This window comes from Dysidea avara, chromosome 8 (genome assembly GCF_963678975.1).
Source record: "Dysidea avara chromosome 8, odDysAvar1.4, whole genome shotgun sequence".
Classification (NCBI taxonomy): domain Eukaryota; kingdom Metazoa; phylum Porifera; class Demospongiae; order Dictyoceratida; family Dysideidae; genus Dysidea; species Dysidea avara.
Genome location: NC_089279.1, coordinates 33,478,233 through 33,504,813, shown reverse-complemented (window position 1 = coordinate 33,504,813; position 26,581 = coordinate 33,478,233). Strand labels below are relative to the sequence as shown.

Genomic DNA, 26,581 nt, shown 5'->3' with positions numbered 1-26,581 from the left:
GACAAACAGTTAATGTTATGGGTAAGCCAGGGTGGGTGATCATTAGTATAAGATTTTCTCTGTGGGATAATGTCTAAACATGACTTACATAGAGTTTTAAATTCATCCCAGAGCACATTAACGGGGTAATATGGTCATAGGTATTTAAAATATCAGAAAATTGGGCTATGTGATCATCGATGGCACCAAAGTCTGTCCTAGGCCATAATATAATGTTTTGTGGGTTAGCTGTGAGTTATTGCATATACTACGAAATGTGACTGAGACAATTTCATGGTCACTTATGCCAGGAATTACATGTACCTCACAAGATTCAATGGTTGAAGGATGATTTGTGAGCAAGATGTCAAGTATATTGTTTCTCGTAGGACTCTGAACTGTCTGAGAAAACCCATGATCAGATACAAAATTCAAAATATGGTTACAGAGTGTTGTTGGGTAGCAGCTGTCCATTACTGAGTTTATTGTAGACCATTGTATATTAGGAAGGTTTAGATCTTTCCTATTTATAACTGAAGGGTTGGATTTAAAAGTGCTCTGAGTAGTGAGGTTAGTTCCTGGAGATAAATAATGTCAGTAGCAGGTGGTCTGTATATAGAACAGATAATAGATTTTAGTCTCCATGTGTTAGGGTAGCAGCTACGGTTTCACATTTACTGGTGTTTGTAAGGGAATATTCAGTAATATTCAAGGCATTTCTGAAAGCAAGTAAAACCCCACCATATCGATCAGATCTGCATAGTCGGGGTCGCTACTCTAAAAATGTAACTCTCTACATATTACTAGTTACTTCTATACAATGTAACACATTACAGCTGTTACAGGGTTACATATTACTCCCAGAGAAATACTAACTAGTTACATATTACATGTTACTTTGAGGGCTGTAACTAGTAACATTATTACATATTACATTTGTTTGTTACAAGCTATAAATTAAATTCAACCATCTAAATACATGCTCCCAGCTTACAACTAGCTACAACAGTATACAAGTGACACAAGTGAGACGAGCCGCGTTTCCTTGGTGTAGTTCAGCCTCTAAAACATACTTTGTTGTAGTATCTTGGTCTCAAAGGGCACTCCCATACACTATCACTCTTTAATTTGTTCTCACCTGTACAGCCGTATTCAGTGCTGTCAGGACCCAAAATGCAGCCAATCACGTGCTGGATACAACACGCTTTAAAAAGAAGTACGCGTTACAATTTTCGGATGTGATATCCATTATATATTACTTGTTACTTTGTCATGTAGTGCCGTTATATTACTTCATTATAACATAAGTAATATCATTATGTAATGCATTACAAATGTAACATGGGTGGACACTCTGAGTGACCTCACAAAGTTTATAAGTTAATATGGCATGGGCAGACTCCAAAGCAGGAATGACATCATACATGCTGGGTAAGTACATCACATACAGTTAAACATACTTGGGGAAGGAGATGGAGTTGGTACAGGTGGGGTGGATGAGATTGAAGTGGTAGGAACTAAAAGGTGAAGGATATACCATGTTATATACCACACTACAGTAATATTTGTACAAGGGTACAAGTGTGTACATGTGCTGCTGCTACATTTATGACACTAAATGAGTATACAAACATGTACAATTGTGCATGCACATTATTACATGTAACTGTTAAGGTGTATGCATACTGTATAGCTATCTTTGCCGAGACAAAGTATCCTGTGAGAATAAGCTGGAAAAAAATGTAATCTACATACATGAACCTAATTCATTTTATATTTATACAAACCACATGTCCATATACCCATTAAATGACATACACTTAAACATACATGCATGGGAGGAAAACACAGTTGTAGCGGATGAAGTGGTAGGAACTAAGGTGAAGGATATATATCGTGTGTATATCTATATTATAAGAGTGAAAAGCCGTCTGTCTGTCTGTCTGTCTGCATTCCATTTGATGTCACGCATTGTACTCTCGAACCGCTGCGTGTTTCGAAGCGTCTTTGGCGTCACGGAAGCGCTGATTATTGAGCTCAACAATGGCGCTTTCGAAAAGTTTGTGCGAGCTATCGTTAGTCGTCTAAGGGCCGTTGAAGGCAGGTGTGTAGACTAAAATTCGCTTGAATTCTTTCTATAAACCGCATGCAAACCGCAAGTAAACACCTATCTCAGTCCATTTGTACAAGTCTTTATAAGACAAAAATATTGCTGTAACAATGTGGTGAAGTAAATAGGTTAATGGTTTAGGCGCCTGTCTTACGTGCGCGAGGTTGTGGGTTCGAGTCCAGCTGGTGTTAAATTTTTTTTTTCGTTTTGGGCACCTTTTCAGTACACTTTTTTTCGCACTGTACTGCATGTGTTTTTGCCAACTGTACACACGTGATATTTCTAATTCAAATTCATTTGATGTGCTGTGTAAGCATGCCCGAGCATGCCGCCTAAGCGAAAACGATCGTCTACTTTTTGTGCGTTTCAAGCAAAGAGACACAAGCAGAACCAAAGATTGGATCCAGAGAAGAGACGGGAAGAAGCAGAACGACAAATACTGCGCCGCCAGGAGGCTTCAACTGGAGCTACCACCTCATCCAGTGCTAGGTGTGAACTCGACTCACAACAGAGACGACGACAACGTGACGCAGAAGCCCATCGTGTGGCCCGCCAGGACGAAGAAAGAAGATCACAGGAACGGATCCACGATGCAGCTGCCCGTCGACTTGCGCGTGCGGACCGGGCCACCAGAGAAGAAGAACAACAGCAGCGCGATACAGCTGCCCATCGACTTGCGCGTGAAGACCCAGTAACAAGGAGGGAGGAGCAACAACAAGATACAGCTTCCCATCAACAAGCTCGAGCTGATCCACTCTACAGAGCTCTGGAGCAGCAGGCTAACACAGCACGCAGACAACAGGTACGTGCAAGCACACACCCAAGCTTTAGGGGGCTTAACTATCAGCCACACAACTTCTTCAACACTACAGATGTAGGCACACTTAGTGTAGAATGCACACACTGCGGCGCATTAAAATTTCCCTAGGAGACCGAATCCCTTTGTTGCTTGAAGGGTAATGTCCAGTTAGAGGCATTTCCACAGCCCCAGTCATTCTTGAGACACCTGTGTGAAGGTACAAACACAGCAGGTAAACATTTTCTAGCTAGCATACGTAAGTATAATAGTGCATTTCAAATGACAAGCTTTGGCTGTAACGAGATAACTATTGCTGGCTTCAATCCTTCTTTTAGAGTACAGGGTCAAGTCTATCATCATATAGGTAGTTTAGTTCCATCAACAGGTGAGTCTCCTAAATTTTCCCAAATTTATTTTATCGACAACCAGCAAACTGAAGTAGCTACAAGATGTGGGATAGTTGATGGGTTAAGGCTTGACATAGTTAGGGGTATTACTGAGCTTTTGCATGACGATAATCACTGTTCAACTTATTAAGGTAGCTAAAGAAATATTTGAGCAGCATGATGAGCCAGCAAATATTAGGGTAGTGATTAATGAGAACAGACGGCCTGTAGGAGAGCATGCTAGGAGGTACAATAGCCCAATGTGTGACGAGGTAGGAGTGCTAATGCCTAATGATAATGTAAATAATAGGGACATAGTTTTGCACTATAGGGATGGGTCTTTGCAGCGCATTTCTGAACTTCATAGGGGGTATGATCCTTTACAGTATCCTTTACTCTTTTCTTATGGCACCGATGGATGGCACATCAACCTGAAATTGGCTAATGGTAGGAAATTGACAGCCATGGTGTATTACCGCTACCACATCATGGTCAGGCAGCAAGTGCCTGTATTGCTTAAGGCTAAAAGGCTTTTCCAGCAATTCCTGGTTGACGCCTACTGTAAGATTGAAACTGAGCGCTTACAGTTTCTCAGGCGTGAGCAAAACGCACTACTTGCTGATTGCTACCAGGATTTGCGGGATGCAATGGTAGATGGGGATGGTGACCCCAGGAATGTTGGTCGTAGGGTGATCCTACTGTCATCATTTACTGGTGGACCACGCTACATGCATGAGCGTCAGCAGGATGCAATGACCTACGTTAGGAAGTATGGCCACCCCGACCTCTTTATCACCATGACCACCAATCCTAATTGGCCAGAGATTAGGAACAATCTACTACCAGGTCAAGAACCTCTGGACCGTCCAGACTTAGTGGCCCATGTGTTTAGGCTTAAGGTGAAGAAATTGTTAGAGATGCTCACAAAGGAGATGATTTTTGGGAAACCACGGGCTTGGCTCTACTCAACAGAATGGCAAAAGCGCGGTTTGCCACATTGCCATTTGCTGCAATGGCTTATTCCAGAGCACAAGATCACTCCAGATAAGATTGATGACGTCATCTGTGCTGAGACCCCTGATCCAATGGTTGATCCTGAGCTGCATCAGATCGTGATTTCCAACATGGTACATGGGCCCTGTGGGAGCATCAACCCTGAAGATGGCCGCTGCAGTAAGAGCTACCCAAAGCAGTTCAAGGCTGATACCCAACTACGTGCAGACAGTTTCCCACTGTACAGGAGGAGGAGCCCTGAGGATGGTGGACAAGTGGCTACCATTAATATGAGGGTGATGGGGTCTCGCGTTACTCAAGAGATTGACAACAGGTGGATTGTGCCTTACAACAAACTTCTGCTTCGTTCTTTAAACTGTCACTGTAATGTCGAGCTTTGCGTGTCCATCAAATCCATCAAGTATGTACTGAAATACGTACACAAGGGTTGTGATCAGGCAACCTTTGCTCTGAGGTCTGATCAGGTGGATGAGATCTCAGACTTCCAGAATGCACGCTACAAGTCCTTGGACACCATACCTGATGAATCTCAGGCTGTTCACTTTCCAACAGAATTCTTGAACTCTTTAGAGGTATCTGGACTACCTCAGCATCTTCTCTTACTTAAAGTAGGCGCTCCTATTATTATTCTACGCTCTCTAGATCCTCCAAGGGTTACTAATGGCACTAGGTGTGTAGTTACTAAACTGTCGGCTAACACAGTAGAGGCCAAGATTTCTCACGGTAGATATGCAGGACACGATATTATAATACCACGCATTCCTCTCATTCCGAGTAACTCGGTTTTGCCTTTTGAATTTAGACGGCTTCAATTTCCAATTGCACTTTGCTTTGCCATGACCATTAACAAAAGCCAGAGCCAAACTTTTAAGGCTGTAGGATTAGATTTGACGGACGAAAGCTTCACACACGGCATGCTTTATGTGGCACTATCTAGGGTAGGTTCAGCAGATAGATTGACACTTTTAGTTAGAGGGGATTGCAAAACACGTAATGTAGTCTATAGTGAGGTTTTTAGATAGGCAAACACATGCACTTTAGTTAGGTTTGTCTGCTGCTACTGCTGCTTTGTGATATTGTGGATCAGCATCTGTGGATGGTGGTAAGGAAGCTATTATGGTAAAAAAAATGTATCAGATGGTTGCTTTGTGTATTTATGTATGTGTGAAACTATTTATCTTTTCTATTCTTTTGTCTTTATGCATATCCTGAATGGTTTGCTCGGAGGAGGGATGACTGCAGCTACACAGTGAAATGACACGGTCCCGTGGCAGACTGTTCTTCACAACGTGCCCCACGTTGTGAAAATGGGAGCTATTTATAGACTTTGTAGCAATGATTTGAACTCTTTCTACACATGCATACAAAGCAGAGTGGAGCATTTTTCGGTTTTTCCTGTGCAGCAAAACAAAAGAAAAGGCTGGCAGGTATTTTCCATGAGCTGTCTTGGGCTGGATGACTCAAAATGTTTTGTTTTCATTTATTATTATTTCTTGCTAGCCCCCACTCTGTGCCCATGCTGTTATATTTTATAAAGCCGTTATATTTTGTCGTAACAGAATCGTTGTAGTGCAGATTACAGTAATTCATGGTATGTTTGGTTGATGGTAGAATTTGAGCAACTTAAGTCACAAAATATTCCAATAAGAGTGCACTTCTCCACAATTATTGCATTCATGCAATCCTTACACCACATTGTTTCCTTAGTCTTTTATAAAGTATCTATAATAGTATATTACCAACTGTAATTTCATTTAATTTCCATGTCATTGTACATACTGCCCTGCACGATAGGGCAGGTACTACAGCTAGTATATATACATATATATATATATATATATACATATATATATATATATATATGTATGTATAAGGGATTCAGCCAAACAGTTTTTAGTTATGTAATTTTTAATATACCTATAAAACTTACAATGCATTACAAGAACATGCTACTATAATACCAAAGAGTAAAGGGTTTGTAGTCTTAACAGAAGTATACACAGTAAAAATAGGAATTTGACACTTAAAAAATTTCATTGTATGTTATTTCATCTCCACGAATGCTACACATTACACCGCATACACTTAAACACACCTGGGAAAGGAGATGAAGTTGTAGTGGATGAGACTGAAGTGGTAGGAACTAAAAGGTGAAGGATATACCATGTTATATATATACCACACTACAACAATATTTGTGACCGGATTTGCGAAAAGGTACCTTTTCCACACATTTTACATACCAGCAAACAAAATGTCATAACTGTTTACTTCTTATACTGATTAAGTTGCTCTTTGCATCAAAACGCAGCCAGATACTGTAGCTACACTCATGGAAAATTTCAGATGATTACATGAAATGATTAAAATGTTATAAAGCTGTAAAGTTCAAAAAATGGGTCACATTTTGTGTGTGAAAAAGGTACCTTTTCGCAAATCCGGTCACATTTGTATTACAAGGGTATATGTATGTGCTGCTGCCTTTATGACACTAAATGAGTATAAAAACATTTGTGCATGTTCATTTTTATCCATGTAACTATTAAGGTGTATGTGTACTGTATAGCTATCTTTGCTGAGACAAATGTATCCTGTGAGAATAAACTGGAAAAGAACATGCAATCTAGATACGTACATGAAGCCTTATTCATTTTGTGTTTATACCACTTGTCCATGTACCAATTAAATCACATACACTTAAACTTACATGCACGGGAGGAAGATGGACTTGGTACAGTTGCAGTAGATGAGACTGAAGTGGTAGGAACTAAAAGGTGAAGGATATATAGCACACTATACATAAGGGATTCAACTAACAGTTTTTAGTTTAAAATGTCTATAAAGTCATACAATACTTGCAACGTATGTATTTATGACAAGTACATGTTACTATAATATATATATATCATAATACTGAGAGTAAAGGATTGACAGTAAAAACAGAAAATATTTGCAGTATATTAAAATAGACCCATGAACACTTAAAAATTAATTGTATGTAATTTTATGTCCGTGAATGCTACACATTTCACCCTATACACTTAAACACACCTGGGGAAGGAGATGAAGTTGTAGTGGATAAGACTAAAGTGGTAGGAACTAAAAGGTGAAGGATATACCATGTTATATACCACACTACATCAATATTTGTATTACAAGGGTATACAAGTTGTGCTGCTCCCTTTATGATATTAAATGAGTATACAAACATTTGTGCATGCACATGTACGTAACTATTACACAATTTACCACTGTAAATAAGGTAAACAGACAAGGAGGACTCAGAATCCCAGTTAATAGAACTGGAACCCACAATTGTACATACAAACAGTGATCACGCGATCTCTACTCGTGGCAGAAGAGGCGCTATTTGGAATTGCTCATGCTGGATTCAGATTGAAGCTGCCACAAGAACTGTCATCCACCCACCCGCCCTTGACTATTCACTGACATCCACCCTCACTAAACCTATGCAATCATACATGCCAGCACACTTGTTATAAATACATTATTTCACACTTTGGACACCCAGGGCATGGCACAGTCAGGCTGCTTGATGTGATTAAATACTGGCTATAGTAATAGAAATACAGCAGCTAACTTCCTCGCTAGGGAAAATGCAGGCGCATCTAACACCTAGCATCTAGCAATGTCTTGGGCTGCCCCATTTATCCCCAAACTATGCATAGCTCTAATGCATGCTATTTATACAGTAATACATGCAGGCCAGCTGACGTAGGATGTTAAAAGGTGTATGTGTACTGTATAGTTATCTTTGCTGTGATGAAAGTATCCTGTGAGAATAAGCTGGAAAAGAAAATGTAATCTATGTACATGAAACCTTATGTTTACATCACATGTCCATGTGCCATTAAATCACATGCACTTAAACATACGTAAACGGAAGGAAGACGTAGTTGTAGTGGATGAAACTGAAGTGGTAGGAACTAAGGTGAAGGATATATACCACAGTACATATATAAGGGATTCAGTCAAACAGTTTTTAATTATGTAATTTTTAGTATGCTTATAATTTTGCACAATACTTACAATGTATTACAAGTACATGCTACTATGAAACTGAAGAGTAAAGGATTTGACAGTACAGGTAGTATAAACAGACAGTACATACAGTAAAAATAGAAATTTAACACTTAAAATATTCATTGTATGTTATTTCATGTCCATGAATGCTACACATTACACCCCATACACTTAAACACACCTGGAGAAGGAGATGAAAATGTAGCGGATGGGACTGAAGTGGTAGGAACTAAAAGGTGAAAGATATACCATGTTATATACCACACTACAACAATATTTGTATTACAAGGGTACAAGTATGTGCTGCTACTTTTATGACAATAAATGAGTATACATACGTTTGTGCATGCACATTTTTATCCATGTAAAAGTGATGTGTACTGTATAGCTATCTTTGCTGAGACAAAAGTATCCTGTGGGAATAAGCTGGAAAAGCAAATATAATCTACATATATAAAACCTAATTCATTTTATGTCTATACCACATGTCCATGTACCCATTAAATCACATACACTTAACATATGTGGGAAGCTCAAGGAAGACAAACTTAGTGCAGCCGTGATCAAGACACACAGCAGTGTGTCGTATAGCCAAGAAAGCCAGCGTGGGTATATTGACAGGAAGAAATAGCTTTTTCATGTCTGCATAGCACCAAGTTGTCTTCTAAACAGCACATCATTTTTGCATTATAGCTGTCCACCAGTGTAGGCCACACAGCAAATTTGATTAGATTTGTACCAGCTAGCCATTTGCGAGATGTGGGCTTCCCCCTGTTTAATAACATTGCCGCTGTGCACTATGTTATACATATATACATGCATACATACATACACTGCTAAAAATAGGGTGTAATCCAATCACCTTTAGGGGAGTTTTAACTGCTGTGTGAATTAAGCTCTTTTGAAGGGAGTTGTAGTACTCCCCAGGAGTGCTCTAGGAGCAACTAAAAGGTGTTACAAATGTGTTACAATGCTCCCTAAGGATTTTTTTTTTCTGGGCTAGATGGAATGCCCTAGCCACCACCACCCCCAGCACTGGCTGTCAAGTGCTGGTCAGCTGGATAACACCAGTGAGGAATAGCTATAAAGGTGTCACAGTACACTTTAAAGGTGTTCTAGTGCTCTCCATGGTGGAATTGAAGTAGTCTCGTGCCCAGCCGGGCTCGCGCTAATGCGCAAACACCGTCTGGTGACAATGCTCGAGTTTCTTGGGCCCGGAAGTGCGATCTGTGCGATCCAGCCAAAATATTGGCTGGCCAATCACAATCGAGGAGTTGCATAATCGCTTTAAAACACTGAAATACCATTCAAAAATGGCTAGGGATAAAGTAAAACTCAAAATTGGGCGTTTACTTAATCCGATTCTTCATTTATCATATTAGTAGAGGATAGCATATCATTTCTGGTGAAACGTCGAGTCACAATTCACAAGATGAGACCGGAAAAACAACTTGACAACAAACGTCTTGAATAGCCTAGGAGAGTAACTTCTAATAAATGGCTTTAAATGGTCTGCTTTTTTGTCTACTTCCAATACATTCATGCGATTGTGCAACTTCTCGATTCTGATTGGCCAGGGGCATTGTCACCAGACGGTGTTTGCGCATTAGCGCAAGCCTGGCTGGGCACAGGACTAGAATTGAAGTGGGCTTGTTATAACATTCCAGTAACCTTTATGTTGATTTCAATTTATACTCAATGATTACCAACAACAAAGCACATTAGTAGTACACAATAATTTTTGCACCACTTTATACTTACTACATGGTTGTTTCCAAGTCACTCTTATAAAAGTTAACAAAATGTATTTATAACCTAATTTTCAATAGAAGCATCCGATTGTGGGTTTCAATATACCAAGGTGTAGGCAAACACCCTTACAGTGGTTTAGCTATTAATGGGAAGTAAATTGACATTTGTGCTATTCAAAAACACCCCCAAGTGCTACAGTACTCCCTTAGGATGTTGTAAATACCATGGGTGTACATGAACACCTTTACGATGGGTGTACCTGTAACACCTCATTTTAACAGTGTATACATACACACACACACACACACACACACACACACACACACACACACACACATACATATATACATATGTATGAATGATGAATAAATACACTGCTTCCTATATAGACTAACTCAGATGTAATTTATTGCATCACAATAAATTGATGTTAACATATAATTATGCTTGCTAACATGCTGATTGGTGTGACGACAACACCCCTGGCAGTGTGGACTTGGCAAATTTGAGCAGTGCACACCACCATTGTGTAAACATCACTTACTGTGGATTTCATGGTGCTATGACAAAACACGAATAGCTAGTTTATATTCATTTATTTCATTCCTAAAGTATGCTGACTTCATTTACTTTGTAGAACGTAGATTTGCATTGTATTCATTCCACACCCACACCAAGGCAGGTTAAATTTAATTTATTGTGTTACAATAAATTACATATAAAAGCTGTACTGTATGCCATATCTGGGATTACCACATGACATATGCATATGAATATAATAAATCATTAGGTCAACAACAGCTGAATTTAGCAGTACTCACTGTAAGGCTTGTAGGATATATAAGTGCAGTGACGTTAGATTGGTTTTCAAGGTATGCAGTTTGTAAAGTAGTTTAGCAAGTTTCGGGTCACGTGATGTGCCATGCCATCAAAGATCAAGTAGTCTATAGCTGTACACTATTCTATATAATATACATGATCTCATGTATAACATCATTTGTTATCATCATGTGATTGTTTGCTTGGTATATGTATTGCTATGTACACTGCTATGTGCTTAGCATTAGGGCGGCAAAGTAGGCGATGATAGAGCTTGGTGCAGTGTAAGGGTGGTGTGTGTATAGCTAGGCAAATAAAAGTGTAGTACATAATATACAATATTATAATGGAATCCTCAATAATAGTGGTATCGCTATTGCCCACTTGGGTGTGCCACAGCAACCACCATGGTAACTACCATGCTGTTCTTTGTTATACAGCTATACAGAATGACATACATACCTGGACAATCCCTGGGATAAACACACTTGTTCATAGCTTTATTAATGATCATTCCATCAGGACATTCACATCCATATTCTCTACCAATTAGATCACATACTTTGTCTTCTGGATCATCACAATAACAATCACAACTATAAGTTGGATATCTCTTTCTGATCTGTCCATCAATTGGACAAGCTATACAGAACAAAGATATTAACAGCGTAGTGTACATGTAGATTTAAAATAATTCAACTAGATAGCTATATGGAACTCAATTATTTAAGCTTATTTCACCACGTACATAGATATGAAATTGGCAATTTAGCTCAGCAGAGGCCCACTAATGTTCCATGCTACATATTATGAATTGTAATAGTCTACGGTAACCGTAGAATTTCCATTTTAACAGTTTCTGAATGTAGAGATGCTATACAAATTAAATCACACAAAATTTATTTTACTGCAAAATTTTAGTATGATACTGATTATAATTTAATCCAATCACTTTTGTAATACACTTGCTCTAAGTGCCCCCATGTAGTGTATTTTTCGTGTAGTTATACTAGTGCTGTTACCTTTCAAATTGTAACATGATAAACTACAACTACTAGCTGGAGCTGAATACAGCTTAATTTTTGTATATGTAGGTACACCAGTACCACGATGTAGCTAGCTAACTACCTGGTGTGTAAGCTATAATATTAGTGTCATGCTCTAGAAATTGTTTCAGCATGCATGAAGATCCGAAATGAGTTTCGGTTATTTTGGAAGTAGTGAAGATTGCCTGCGCACATGCGTATCTCCGTGAAGCTTTCACTACTCACCATGCAGCATTAAAACAGTGATGCATGAGGCAGTGGACAAAGAATCATTCTAGTCTTTTATCTGGTTTGTTAATTTGCACAAGCTACTTATAAAGGATATGTTGCGCACACATGACACCAATAGAGTCTATATAGCCAAAACTTTGGACCCTCAGGACTCTCAGAGATTTTCGTCATGTGTAGTTATAGTGGCCAGTGGTCTGTAATTATGCATGTACACCGTGCTAGCTAATAGCATTACCATGTGAGCATGCAGAAGTAATTTTGCACATCCATAATTTCTGCGTTAAAATATTTTCAGGCAGACCTTGACTTTTAGGAATTGAAACAGTCTGGATTTCAATCACACAGAAATTTTATAACCGGAAATTTTCAAATCTACGGTATATAACAACACTACAAGCCATAGCAGGCTGTGTTAAGTACAGTAACACAATGGTTATACAATGCAATCAACCATAATAGCTAGCTCCCACAAATAATATAAAGCATTACAACATACGTGGACATTGTTCTGGATGGACACACTTATTTTCACTATCATATACAACCATTCCATCAGGACATTCACATCCATCTGTTGTAACTGCTGCAGGACATTTATCAACAGAGTAGATGCATCTAGCATGACAAAGAGGATGGGATGCATGGGTCTTTCTAATCTGCCCCTCAATGGAACAATCTAAAAGAGGAAAAAAGCAAGCAATACAAATAGCATACTAACCTCTGTACTAAAAGCCATATGTATAATATTTATACTGTATTTTAATATGCACTTTGTAAGTATAATGATATTTAACTTACTTCTAGAACACAGACGTTGAGTAAGCGTCTGTGCCACCTTTGCAAGCGTTGCATCATCTAGACTATTGGCAAAAAATGCAGTTGAACTGTCACCAGTAATTTTTGCTAGCTGCGTTAGATTAGCTTTACCAACTCCTACAGCATAGAGTTGATAAATATCCTGCCCGTGAAAGTCCTCAAGAGTCTGTGTAAATGTTTCAGGTGGCTTATCAGTTGGTCTACCATCAGTAACAATAACAGCGACATCAGGATAGCTAGGCCTGAAGCCAAATGAGGAATTATCTTTGGTTTCATTAAGAAGATTAAACACAGGTACAAAGTATGTCTGCCGTCTATTGGGATAGTTCTGGCTTAATGCATCTATAGCTGAAAATAGAGCTTGTCTAGATGTGTGCTGTTGTAGACCAAAATGAAAACGAGAATCATTAGCAAACAATACTATTCCAACCAAGTTGCTGTCTAAGCCAATATCCAATCTTTGAATTATACGTCTTGTAAATCGTAATAATGGCTGAACTGCTTTACGCCTATGAATACTTAATGAAACATCCAGTACAATGACTAAATCAATTCCAGTTTCACAGCCTGTAACAACAATAAATTATTGTAAACACAAACCTATATTATGCATCAATCAAATTATATTTGTATACTGAAGTGTATATATAGCTACTTGCAATATTTGAGCTTCTAGACATAACATAAAATATCAAAGTGATGAAAACATCATTAATTTCATCTTCCAATATTTCTGTATTGTAATCTTGTTATATATTTTTTTCTCCAAAACATTTTGTACTGGACAAGTGTAAGTTAAGTCTTTTGGCAGACAGCATGTGAGTATGACTGGAGTAGTTAAGGGCTCAATTACACACTGCCAGTGTAAGGACAATAAGTTATATCTAGATTGTTGAGGTGAGCCAGAGTAAGTTAAATACTAGTAAAAACTTGTTTGTCATATCTGTAGCCAATCATGCACAAAGATTACAATTAAAATACACATCTAATCACTTCATCACATTTAACCTTATTATGGATATGTGTCTTTACAAGATGGTGTTGAATGAATGACTCAGGAAAAAAAAAGGGCTAGCTAGTTGTAGCCAAAAGACAAGTCATATTAAGTAATTTTGACTAGTTGCAAATTACGATAAGGCTAGATATAAATGGCCAGCCGTATCACTCAACAGTATAAGACTAAGTCACATACGTATATTCAATATGTATGTGTACACCTTGTAAAACAATCTTTTTGACAGGGACATAACTAAAAGTGCCTCAAAATCCAATCTGATATAGTTACCATCTCACTAAAAATTTCCTAACCATCCAACCTATAGTTGCAGTTACTTTTTCCTGCTTTTGTTTTACAATTAAATGTTTTAAAAGTTCCTTAAAATCTAATAGTGTAATTGATAGTTTATTGTACAAAAAATTCAAACCATGGATTATATACAGAAACCAAATTTCCTAACTCTATACTAACAGATTTCCAAACTGTATACTAACAAATTTTCTAACTCTATACTAGCAAATTTCAAACCTAATAGCAAAATTTCCTATCCCTACTAATAAAATTCCTAACTCTGTTATCAAAATATATCTTCCTAGTAGCTACATTTTAAACACTGCTGCAGCAGATCCCAACCCATTCATAAAACCGATACCCATAATTATTAATTTATCCTACTATGCTATACAGGCAGAGTACCCAATTATGGCAGGATGTAGATAACTCATAGGGACTCCAATTTTAAACCACAGGCTTATCAATACTCTGTTATATTCAGCCATACAGAACAATTTGATCATGAAAACTTGTAAGATTTCTTTATATTGTCAGGGTACATTATTATGAGACAGTGAGTATATTATAAGATCAGAGAGGATTATAACTAGTCTTCGTATAATGTCAGATCAAAGTCAAGTGACATGATCTGACATTGTATGGCAATGCTTAGCAGCATGCGTAAACATGTCAAGTTGCGGCATACCCATGAAAAAAAAGGATTTTCAAAGCTTAGATGTGAGTATTTTGATACCCAAAACTCCTTCAGCAGCCATGCACTGTTACATTGTTAAACCACATACATATAAATCTGTAATAATAACATTATGATGATTTGATATGAAATTATCCAATGTGATGTTTTGTGACATGTATCTATATCAGTTATGGTTTCAACTGTAGGACATATAAAACATCTTTAGATACCACTGAAACAGTGTGTGAGCATGTGGTAGAATGGTGCAGATTGCACTTCACTGAAAAGTACAGGTTCGATTCCCCGAGTCAGACCACTTTTTTTTGCTTTTTTGAGCCTTTTAGGTACACCTTTTTAAAAGCTGTTCGACTGCTCTATTAGAGTAGCTGACTGTTCTATTAGAGTATATCGATTTTTTTGCGGAAATTGGTCGGTCATCCTTGACCGGTTCAGTAGGTAATTGGGCGGTTTTCGAGCTAATTGGTCGGTAAATATCCAATGGCCGACCGTTATAATCCACTCTGTATAAGATAGAAAAAAATTGGAGCAGAAACCACGTAAAATGATAAAATCTGAACCAGGTATACTCGCTAAGATGTTTCCTACAAAATATTAAAATTTGACAGACATAGCTTTGGGTTATCCTTTATGGCTTCCCCACATGTAAATGCTGGTAATTATGGGACATTGATTATATTATGACAATCTGCTTTGAATTCAGGTGTCAACAACTACAAATAGCTTCCAATTTATGTAAATATGCACAAAATACTTGCTAATGTATCTTTTAATAAAAGCAATGTTTACCAACAGTCAATGCAGTATAGTTCAAATACATTGGAGTGGGGGTTTGTTGTGTTTTCATCTGCAGTAAACTTTGTTTGCAGTATTCACAGCATGAAATCATTTGACAATGAAGATAAGAGAGACTAGTTAATATAATGTGGCAATGCGAAATAATTTCATGCTGTGATATCAATGCAGATAGGGTCCAACGCAATTCATTACCTTCAAAGAATTGAACATTTGCTTCTAATAGTTCATCTTTAGACAACAGAATTTGGCTTGATTTTACATTGTATTAAGCTAAGTTTGACATCTTCAATAACACTCATGATTTGTGAAATTTTTGCACACTTGTAAGAACCAGCATTATCAAAGCAATATAGCATGATATAAGGGGCAAAGTAAGTGCCTACTAGCAATAATAGCACAATATGTACTGTCTCGTATTAGGGTCACTTAGGCCATACCTACTTGAAAAGTTGTTGCTTGGACACAACCAACCCAATTTTTTTGCAGTTTCAAGAAAATTTACATGTGGAATTTACTTTCTAATTGCTGCAAAATGATCATGATACTCTAACTGATGGAACAGTCAGTAATTTTGATCGCATAAAGCTACAATTTGAGGCTCTCATAGGTGTAAACCCCATAGAAAGAGTACAATATAGATACAAATTTAATTTTGACATCTGTCTAGGCCACTGCCCTACCCAATGGCGGATCCAGGATGGGGCATTTGGGGCAAATGCCCCCCCCCCCCCCCCCTCCCTCTCCACCTTGTGGAGGAGCCAGCCATGCTTCTGATTAAAACAGCTAGTAAATTTTATGTCAGGCCAACCGAGATCAGTTTAAAACTTATGAAAATATGCACATTTTACTAGCATTTATTACAAATTCACCTGAGACCAAAGCGAACTGAAGTCAAACTAACTGTAAAATAGTCACTCAGCACCTTCGTGCGTACTAAGCGCCTCTAAAAATAATCATCGTGTTGCTGTTATTTAAGACATTCAGAGCTTTTTAAACAGTTTTAAGACTTCACAACCATCTGAAAAGGCCAAAATGGCAAATATCAACAGTGAGACACCACTAAGAGGTGATTATTTGCTGCTTTAAAAAAGCAGCACTGAACTATAGAGAATATGGTTCTCCCCATGCATACAACCACCTACAACTTACCCTATTTGTGCCCCTCCCCTAGCCAGCTCCTGGATCCGCCCCTGCTACCCCCCTGATAAAGGAAAATCACTATTCCACACCTTTAATCTTTACCGTCCTTTTTTTCCTTTTTATTATCATACCTACCAACCAACCCATTTTTCTTGTATCACGAACCAAGCAACAACTTTTCAAATATGAATGGCCTTACCTTACAGAATTATCACCACCTACTAGAAGCAGATCTAGCTAAACTAGGGGTACCTGTATTGGAGGCTAATAACTGTTGCAACTTGTTGACAATGACTATATAGCTAGTCCAGTGTGTGAAACACACTCGACATGCGGTCCCCACAGGAAAATTTTTTAAACTTAGTTTTATGAGAATGAATTTGGCACTAATTTCAACCTTACCAAATTAGTATAAGCATTGTGAGCTGCTTTAACCAAAAAAAGATATTCTCAGAATAGCCTTTCAAGAAGAATTGAGTATAGTATTAAAAGTTTGACTTTTAAACAATTGGAGTATGGCGGGATTGCTGAGATAGCAGTGCACAGATCAAGGAGAGGTTCAATTTCAGCTCACACACAGTATTATTTTTGTTATAGTTTAAAAGAAATTTAATGATGTATGTTCTATTAGAGTAGTTGACTGTTTTATTAGAGTATTTCGATTTTTAGCACTTTTACATATAAATTTGACCCCATCTTGTTGATTCCTAGAAGTTAGTTTTTCTCTTCTCATTTTTGCAGCCCTTGTATGCTTAAGATATAGTTGCAGCTACACTGTAACTTCTACTATCTTCCTAGCTAGCACATGGTAAACTTTTTGAGGGGGTAATTCAGCATCCTAAGCACCCTTCCTAAATCCATGAATCCTTGGCTACCTGCATGCAAGCAAGAAAGGAAATAGGAAGGGATTTGATCCGATTCAAGGTCTTAATTCCCTTATACACTAGGGCAAAATTGTAGGTCTAGCTTACCTGTTCCTTTCTTCATTTGAGTATCTCGATCCTTTGTTACATGCATTGCCTAAACCCCCTCACCTGGGGTATAAATTTTGTCTAATCGTTTTCTTTTGCCCCTCTTTTGCCTGCTTGGGGTGGGGAAATACTTTCGTGAATTAATCCCATTCTTTATGAATGTCTTCTTTACCACTCACTAAACAACGATTTGCTTCTTATTAAAAGTTATACACTGTAATACATGTATGTGGATGGTAATCTTATTATTACAAGTGTAAAGAAAACTTACAATTGAGTAACGATCATGGATAAAAAGCAATGAAACAAGGGAGGTTTGCAGATAAAGTGACATTTAGTTCCTAGCCTGTGTGATGACTAAAGTAAGGGTTAAATGTCAACTATGTAGTATAGCTGCAGGTGCAGATGACTTTTTTGTTTCGTATCTGTAATCCGTAAAACTTCTCATTTTACCTTGCACTTGTTTGTTTACTTTACAGTACCATAATTCTTTGCCATTGCATACTGCATCAAAGGAAAGAGTGGCATTGAGATACATCGCATAGCAGAATGTGTGTGTCGATTATCAATGACTTTAATGCAAAGCCGCCATTCCGCTTCTTTTTCAACTACATTCTACCTGTCATATAGTGTTACAAGTGACAAACAATATGAGAAGCGCCTCTGTAATCAATTATGTCACTATGGAATTCACAGTTGAATGTTCACCCTGAGTATCAATTGCGAAGTCATGATTTCACTTTGGTTCCAACTATGCTCTATCCATTATACAGCGTTACAATCAAAGAACAGTATAAGAAGCACCTCAGCTTCTGCAGTTTGTGAAATGGCACAACTCAGGCTGAAGCAACAAACAAAGAAAGATCAAGCCCATGCATAGCCTTATCCATAGTCGAATTATGCTTGGCTGGAGGCATTTCAGTGAAATAAAAAGTTTAAAAAGTTCATAAAAACTTGGTGGAATGGTTTGGTGTCACTCTGAAGACACTTATGGGCCTAACCAATACTACCAAGTTGTTATGAAGGAAAAGTGAGGCTGATTGTTGGGTTGGGCAAGAAAGCTTAACCTTCCATGATCCCTACTATATAGTACTACTGTACTGTATGATTATTACCATCAGTTTTGTAAATAATATTATAATCATCATGTAATGCAAAAACCACAAATTTTTGTGAGAACCTTTTGGCTTCTTTTGCATGGCTTTCAATTAACTGAGCATCACCTTTAACCTCATCACAATTATGTGGCTTCCCAGCACGGTGTTAAACTCTGTGTATCCACAGTACCAACTAATGCAATATAGCTATTACATAATCTGCTATAATCATTTCTTGTTGCTGAAATATGCTCTAAATATACCTTTATAAACTGTAATTGTACAAGTACACGAAAAAATTTGGAATTTTCAACTAGAGTAGGGACCATAGCACATCGATAAAAAGTACTGAAACAAGTTGGAGTAGTCCATGATATTAAATCACTGTAAAACAATAAGAAGTGTTATATCCCTACTATCATGTACTTGTTTGTTAACTTTTTTTGTAAATAATTTTATTATGACTGGTGAACCCACGCATACCGGCACCGCGCGCTCCAGCTATATCAATTATCGTGCTGTAGGGAATAGTTGACAATAGACATATGGGACAGTAGTATGTAGTTAATTAGACTATATGAGAGTTATTTGCACGCACAGCAGTCCCAGATACATTTTGGTCAGATGGAGGACCACAATTCTCTTCCAATCAGTTTCGTCAATTTGCTACGCAATGGAAGTTTCAACACCAGATGTCATCCCCACACTACCCACAAAGTAATGGCAAAGCAGAAGCCACTGTTAAATCCATGAAGAAAATCATCCGTGCAGCTTGGAACGGTAGATATTTAGATGGTGACAAGCTTTGCAGAGCTTTGCTACAGTATCGAAACACACCTTCCGTGAAAGACGGGCTGTCACCTGCACACAAGTTGTTCGGACGCCCGATACAGGACACTCTACCTGCCCACACCAGTTCATTTACTCCGATAACACAATTACAACAAGATCAGGCTAGAGCCAAGGCAGGAAAAGTCCGGCAACAGGCCACAAATTATTACAACCGCAATACTTGCCCACTACCAGACATACGGTTACAGTCCCAAGTAGCTCTGCAAAATCCTAGAACAAAATTATGGGACGTATATGGAGAAGTCATTGCAATTGGACCATATCGCCAGTACACGATTAAGACATCATCAGGAAAGACCCTCATCAGAAATCGAAGATTCATCCGACGCAGAGTACCATTGTCATCACTACCACAACCAGCACCAGTCGTTCAATCACAAGAACAACAATCCTTGCCAATGGACTTGTCATTGCCACGACGTTCTAGCAGAGTCAGGAGGAGGCCACAGAGACTTATTGAAGACCCCACCTGGCAGGGCCCCTATTAAGCTTTTTCACATCTCGTGAAAAGCTTGGTAGGGAGGTGTAGGGAATAGTTGACAATAGACATATGGGACAGTAGTATGTAGTTAATTAGACTATATGATTTAGGCCAATAATGTATGAATGTTGTAGTACATTATTCTAAGGTATCGCGTGATGTTAATTATCAACCGAGTTATCACACGTGCGAAAAGTGAAGTATCCATTACGCTTCGTTGTCAGCTATGTTCAACCCGTTACACAGCATTTCAAATCAAGAACTGTTCGAAAAGCACCTCCACAATCCACGCATGCCAAAAGAAGGAAATCGTGCCGCGCGCCCCAATCATATTAATTATCGTCTGAAAAGTGAAGTATCCATTACGCTTCGCTGTCGGCTATGTTCAACCAGTTACACAGCAGTACGAATCAAGAACTGTTTGAAAAGCACCTCTGCATATCAAAATAGCCACGATGAAAAATACGGACGATTTCCGTTTCGAAGGGAAGCCATCACGTGCTCGCGCCAAATCGACACCTTTCCCTGTCAGCAAAGATGAATGGGACACAAAGGAGGACACTGGTAAGTCCATGAAGAATGCATTGTACGTACTGCGGTAAGGTAAATGAGGGTAATTCCGGACACTCTTTGATAAAAGCGATCTAACATTGGACTCACAACGAGTTAAGACAAACTCTAGGAATCGTTGTAAAGCCTATCTTATGGTGCATCTGCAGTACAAGTTTCGTTTCGATACGATGAGCTGCTGAGGAGTTATGAACCAAAATTTAACAGCGTGTAAAAATGCAATGTGGGGCTAATTCCGGACACTTCGAAAAACAAGCAAGTAGAGCCTTCCACAGGTTACCAATTCTCTTTACAAGTATGCAGACTAAAGTACCACTCATCTGCAGCTTATAAATCAAGTAGAAAGTTCATACCATTTGGGAGAAAGCAGCAGTGCGTATTTTTAAAAGTTTATGTAATTCGCGAATATTTTCTTTGTATTTCAACCGAACAGCTGCTGATAAATCGACTGCCACTCCGCCTGTGCTGCATGGATTCTTACGGTTTTTGGTGTGCAATTAGCTAAGGGTATGGTCTTTCTATAAATCTTTGAAAATCGAAAATATGAACTTAGGCTGACAGGTTAGATTAACATTTTCAAAGTTTTTGAACAAAATTACCCGTGATTTCGCTACAAATTCGCGACAAACTTCGCAATGGAATAACGGATTCTCTTCAATTTTTGGTTTGTAGATAGGCCATAGGACACTGCATTAACATACCAAATTATAGGCCGAGGGATTCTACCATTGTTGAGAACGATCTAAGTGTCCGGAATTAGCAGCTGTCCGGAATTACCCGCACTTACCTTATGCCAAAAGGCACCTGTCGGGTTGAAGCGACGACGAACAGTGAAAAAATCAAGCCCGTAGCCTTAGCCGTTATCGGGTTACGCTTGTCTGAAGGCATCAGTCAGTCAGTCAGTTACTTACTCAGTCAGTCAGTAGAAAATTCCATTGAATAAAAAAAAATTAAAATTCCGCTGAAAGCGTTTCTGGTCGATCTGAAAGCTTGTTTGGGCTTAGTTTTACCTCACCAATACTGCCTCATCGTCGTAAGGGAAAATTGCATGAGGCTGATTTTTGGGTGATATTATTTCGTGGGCCATGCCCACTCCTATATGGTCCCTACTGTACAGTTACTATCGTACTGTATGATACATTTCAATATAGCTTCTATATATATCATTCTGGTACATTATTGTCTAGCTATACCCCCTTGATGCTGCTAGCATCTGTGTAGAGTTATCTTTGTGCCATGCACCTAGACCATAAGTCCATAATTATATGGCTTTATCATGAGTTACTTGAGGTTTATGAACATGCAGTAAATTTCATTACCAGGACACTCAGTCTGATCAATACAAGTTCCGTTGCTTGACAAAACTTTGTCATCTGGACAGAAACATCCACTGGAACAGGGTCCAATTATCTGACAATCATAGTTATTGTCGCATGTTTCTGGACAGTTTGGTCCACACTCCTTATACACCATCCCAGGTGGACAAGATGGACCTAATGCACAATACAATACACAACATATTATGCAGTAAAATATTTATATCGTTGCAAAAACAAGGATAGTCTAGGTACACATACACCTGGATAAATACAAAAGGAATCCATTTTGAATTTTATTTTGTCTTGCAAAACAATTGTTGATATATACAGCTATACTAATATACTCACCACATTTCTGGCTACATGAGTTGAGATCAGAAAACCTATTCAGATTTCCACCACACCCACTATAGGAAAACAGTTCACATTTTTTACTGGTTGAGTTCCAGAAGTAGCTAGGAACAAAACAGTCACATGTGCCAGGATCAGCAGGCTGAGAACAAGGATCTGGGTCTAGAAAGTAAACAAAGTGATATACGTATGTATGGCACAATATATGTTCACAATAAAATATTGACAGAGATTTGTATACGGTGCATAAAGAATTTTGACTAAAATCACAACCATTATCACTGCACCATCATTATACACACTCTTCTGTGCTGCTATTAATGATCAGTCCTACAATACCTTATAGATGTTTCAACGAGGCAGTTATAGTTAGTTTGTATATACATAGTGAATACTAACCTGAACATTCTACAGTAGGTGGACAAGGTAGACATGATTCGCACTCCACACTCTTTATTGAACACATTTTATCAGCTGGACATCCTCCATTATCAATTTCACACGATGGCTCACAGTACACCTGACCAGTTGGCTGATGTACTCTGCGTTGATGTCCTCTGGGGCAGCTGACAACATTAGGACAACCTTTAGCTGCAAAATAAGACAGTTCTGTGCATTTTGCCTATACAATCTACAATTTCCATTTCATATACTGTACTTCACTACTGTGTACATGTAATCTTAATTGCTACTATTGATACCTGCAGTTATTGCAAATAAAAATCCTCAATAAAGCTATAGGTAGCTAGCTAAGTAACTGTATTCTAAATGCACCACAAACACATTCAGATGCACACCTTCATAATGTGTACGTTGCCCTTGAACCTAAACAATGAAAAGAGCACCATGTAACATATATATGATTGCAACAGTGCACATGTACTTACTGCAGCAATGGAGCATACTGCAATGGCTACTATAGTAGTAACCAACATTGTCATGGCGCCTTTTATCACACTCAGTGTGCACTCACAGGCATCAATTCAATATATGATCAGCAGTTTGTTGAACCTTCTTTTATAGTGTAGAGGTGAGAGTGACCTGTAACCACAAATTTTGTATTCATTGGTAGTGGTATTTCATAGAATTATAAGCATGTGTACATATGCCACACATTTCGTGATCGGCACCAATGGCAATTTGATGGTCTGCTTGCAAAAAAAAACAAAAAACAGTGAACGTTCATCATTTCTTAGTAAACAAAATTTCATAGCATTATATGCATGTGTACACATGCCTAGACTACACATGCCACATGTTTCATGATCACCAGTGGTAATTTGATGGTTTGCAATTGCTTGCAAGAAAAACAATAAAATTTGTTGCCATTTCTTTGGTAAACAACTGCATTTACAGATTTTTAACACAGTGGTACAGTACAGTGTATGTGTACATGTGGAAGGTTTTTGGAATCATTTTTTGGAGTACTATATATGCATTTTTCATTGTATATATGTTACAGTAGCATAAATGTTACCACCAATGATTACTGAAACTATAGTATGTACGCATTGAGCTGGATCCTCAAAAACGTTTAATAACTCATGGATGCTATTACACGTGATCTTGAAAATTGGCTCATTTGCAGCACTGCTTGACCTACTAAAATTTCAAAATCTTTTCATTCAAATGTCTGTCACAATATTTACAGCCAATCAAAATCTTCACCATACATTTCCTACGGGGAAGCAATAAACGTACAGTGTCCATGCCGTCCTTTCCGAACTTGTAATAGAACCACCTGTGCATGTCCATTATTGACACCTTTGCAGTCACAACTAATCATCTGGTTGGCTGAAACATTAACTCTCTTGAGGAAATATCCACTTTCAATTTTTAGCTGTTTTTCAGAATCCAGCTCAATTTGTACATGCTATAAAGTTTGCAAATTCAATTCATCCATCGGTGTTACTTTATTATTCAGCACCAATTATGTAATAAAATCAACATTGCTTGAAGGATAACCACCATAGCAGGTCCATAAAAAACCAATCAAACAAAACTAGTAAAGAGTAAGTCAGTTCCCACTAGCAATGCATCATCGGCATTTGCATATACCCACTGTTAGGACTCTTTAATCAATACATAGCTAGATAAGTGTAATTGTTACCACAGCATAAAGAAACATAGAAAGGTCACCCCATGTGTGACTTCCTCTCTTGATGTATTTGCCTAATTATTCTGTACTAGTGTATATAGCTAGCTATAAATGTTGGCCTAGTGTATATAGCAAAAATGTGTGCTCTAAATGTGTTGTAGATAGCATGCACTCTGTGTGATTATTATTATTTATATTAGTAACACTTTACAGTGACCAGCAGGATGTGTAGGAGATGTGTAGGAGATGTGCCTCATTGCACTGTTAAAACTGTTCACTTATTTTAACACATATTTGGTTGATTTAACAATTTCCACGAAATGCTGTTGTTAGTATAGAAGCGTTAACATTGCTAAACGGTGGTTAGTTTATGCCTTCAGTGTAAGTTTAGTATCATAGTATAGCAGCAAAATGTAAAAATTCTTCCTAAAGCACGAAACTTTTCCACATAAGTAGTACTCCTCATGACATGTATTTTTTGATATAGTTCCATTGCAGATTTGACCTCTGAAGACCTTTATAGCCAGTTTTGTGCAGACATTTAATTTATGTCTTTATTTCCCTGTATGAGGTACTTGTTAAAACACTGTACCAAAGTAAAGGCCTTGTTAAATGAAAAAAACTTGGTTTGTTTTTATTTGAATTGCTAGGCAATTTCATCCTAATGTTATGATCATTTACATTACCGAATGAATTTAACTCCCCCCTCTCCCACTCCTGCCCCATGGATAATTTATACCTCAAGGGCAGAGTATTTTGTAGCTACAGTAACTAAAGTGATCATCACTTCAAAATGGAGTTACCTATTAATATCAAATAAAAACCAACTTCAAGACCTTTACGTACTTTGGTACCATGTTTTAACAAGCCAATTAAGTTCTCAGGGTAATAAAGACAGATACAGTAAAATCTCTGTGCAAAAATGCCATAGAGGTCATCAAAGGTCAAATCTGCAATGGCACTACATCAAAAAAATACATGTCATGACGAGTACTACTTATGTGGAAAGTTTCATGCTTTTATGAAGAATTTTTACATTTTGCTGCTATACTATGATACTAAACTTACACTGAAGGTATAAACCAACCATCGTTTAGCAATGTTAGCACTTCTATAATAACAACAGCATTTCGTGGAAGTTGTTAAATCAACCAAATATGTGCTAAAATAAGTACACAGTCTTAACAGTGCACTGAGGCACATCTCCTACACATCACATGTTTACACCACAGAGAGTGTATAGTTTGTTAGTATTTTGTAGCTAATTAAAAGTGATCATCACTTCAAAATGGAGTTACCTATTAACATCGAATAAAAACCAACTTCAAGACCTTTACGTACTTTGGTACCATGTTTTAACAAGTCAATTAAGTTCTTAGGGTAATAAAGAAAGATATAATAAAATCTCTGTACAGAACTGGCTATAAAGGTCATCAGAGGTCAAATCTGCAATGGAACTATATCAAAAAATACATGTCATGATGAGGAATACTGTATATGTGGAAAGTTTCTTTATGAAAAATACGTGATTTGGCTAATTTTGTGGACTACGCCACTATACTATCACACTCTTTGTTAGTTCAGTGTTACTTTAACAGGTCATTTTGGTGTAAAGTACTTAATATTCCACTGTGATTGTGACATGTGCACAATTCAGCAACTACTGTTGTATACTTCACAACAGACATGGATGGAAATGGTACCAACAATTTTAATTTCAATAATAGTACCACAGAGAGAAAGAATGCCACCACAATATGATCTTATATTAAATTTAATTTCACAATATCCTGTAAACTGACATGTATAGTATGTGTTAATTGAACTGATGACATGGACACAGTGTATATGTAACATTACAATATCACGAATGCTGTCAATACAGACAATAAGGAGGTAAAGTTACCAGGTGTGCTGTCTACA

General features: G+C 37.9%; 1 protein-coding gene across 1 annotated transcript in view; it reads right to left on the bottom strand.

Moving 5' to 3' along the window:
• Positions 1-26,581, bottom strand: part of LOC136264567 (mucin-5B-like) — a 52,451-nt gene that overhangs the window by 21,958 nt on the left and 3,912 nt on the right. The window contains exons 2-15 of the mRNA XM_066059330.1: positions 23,448-23,601; positions 23,358-23,385; positions 22,960-23,151; positions 22,558-22,722; positions 22,210-22,383; positions 12,979-13,563; positions 12,677-12,856; positions 11,366-11,545; positions 8,514-8,561; positions 8,185-8,235; positions 7,340-7,387; positions 6,996-7,055; positions 6,384-6,431; positions 1,440-1,496 (exon numbers count right to left, since the gene is read on the bottom strand). Of these exons, the coding sequence (XP_065915402.1) occupies positions 1,440-1,496; positions 6,384-6,431; positions 6,996-7,055; positions 7,340-7,387; positions 8,185-8,235; positions 8,514-8,561; positions 11,366-11,545; positions 12,677-12,856; positions 12,979-13,563; positions 22,210-22,383; positions 22,558-22,722; positions 22,960-23,151; positions 23,358-23,385; positions 23,448-23,501 (1,870 nt within the window). The 5' untranslated portion in view covers positions 23,502-23,601. The remainder of the gene's footprint in view (positions 1-1,439; positions 1,497-6,383; positions 6,432-6,995; positions 7,056-7,339; positions 7,388-8,184; positions 8,236-8,513; positions 8,562-11,365; positions 11,546-12,676; positions 12,857-12,978; positions 13,564-22,209; positions 22,384-22,557; positions 22,723-22,959; positions 23,152-23,357; positions 23,386-23,447; positions 23,602-26,581) is intronic.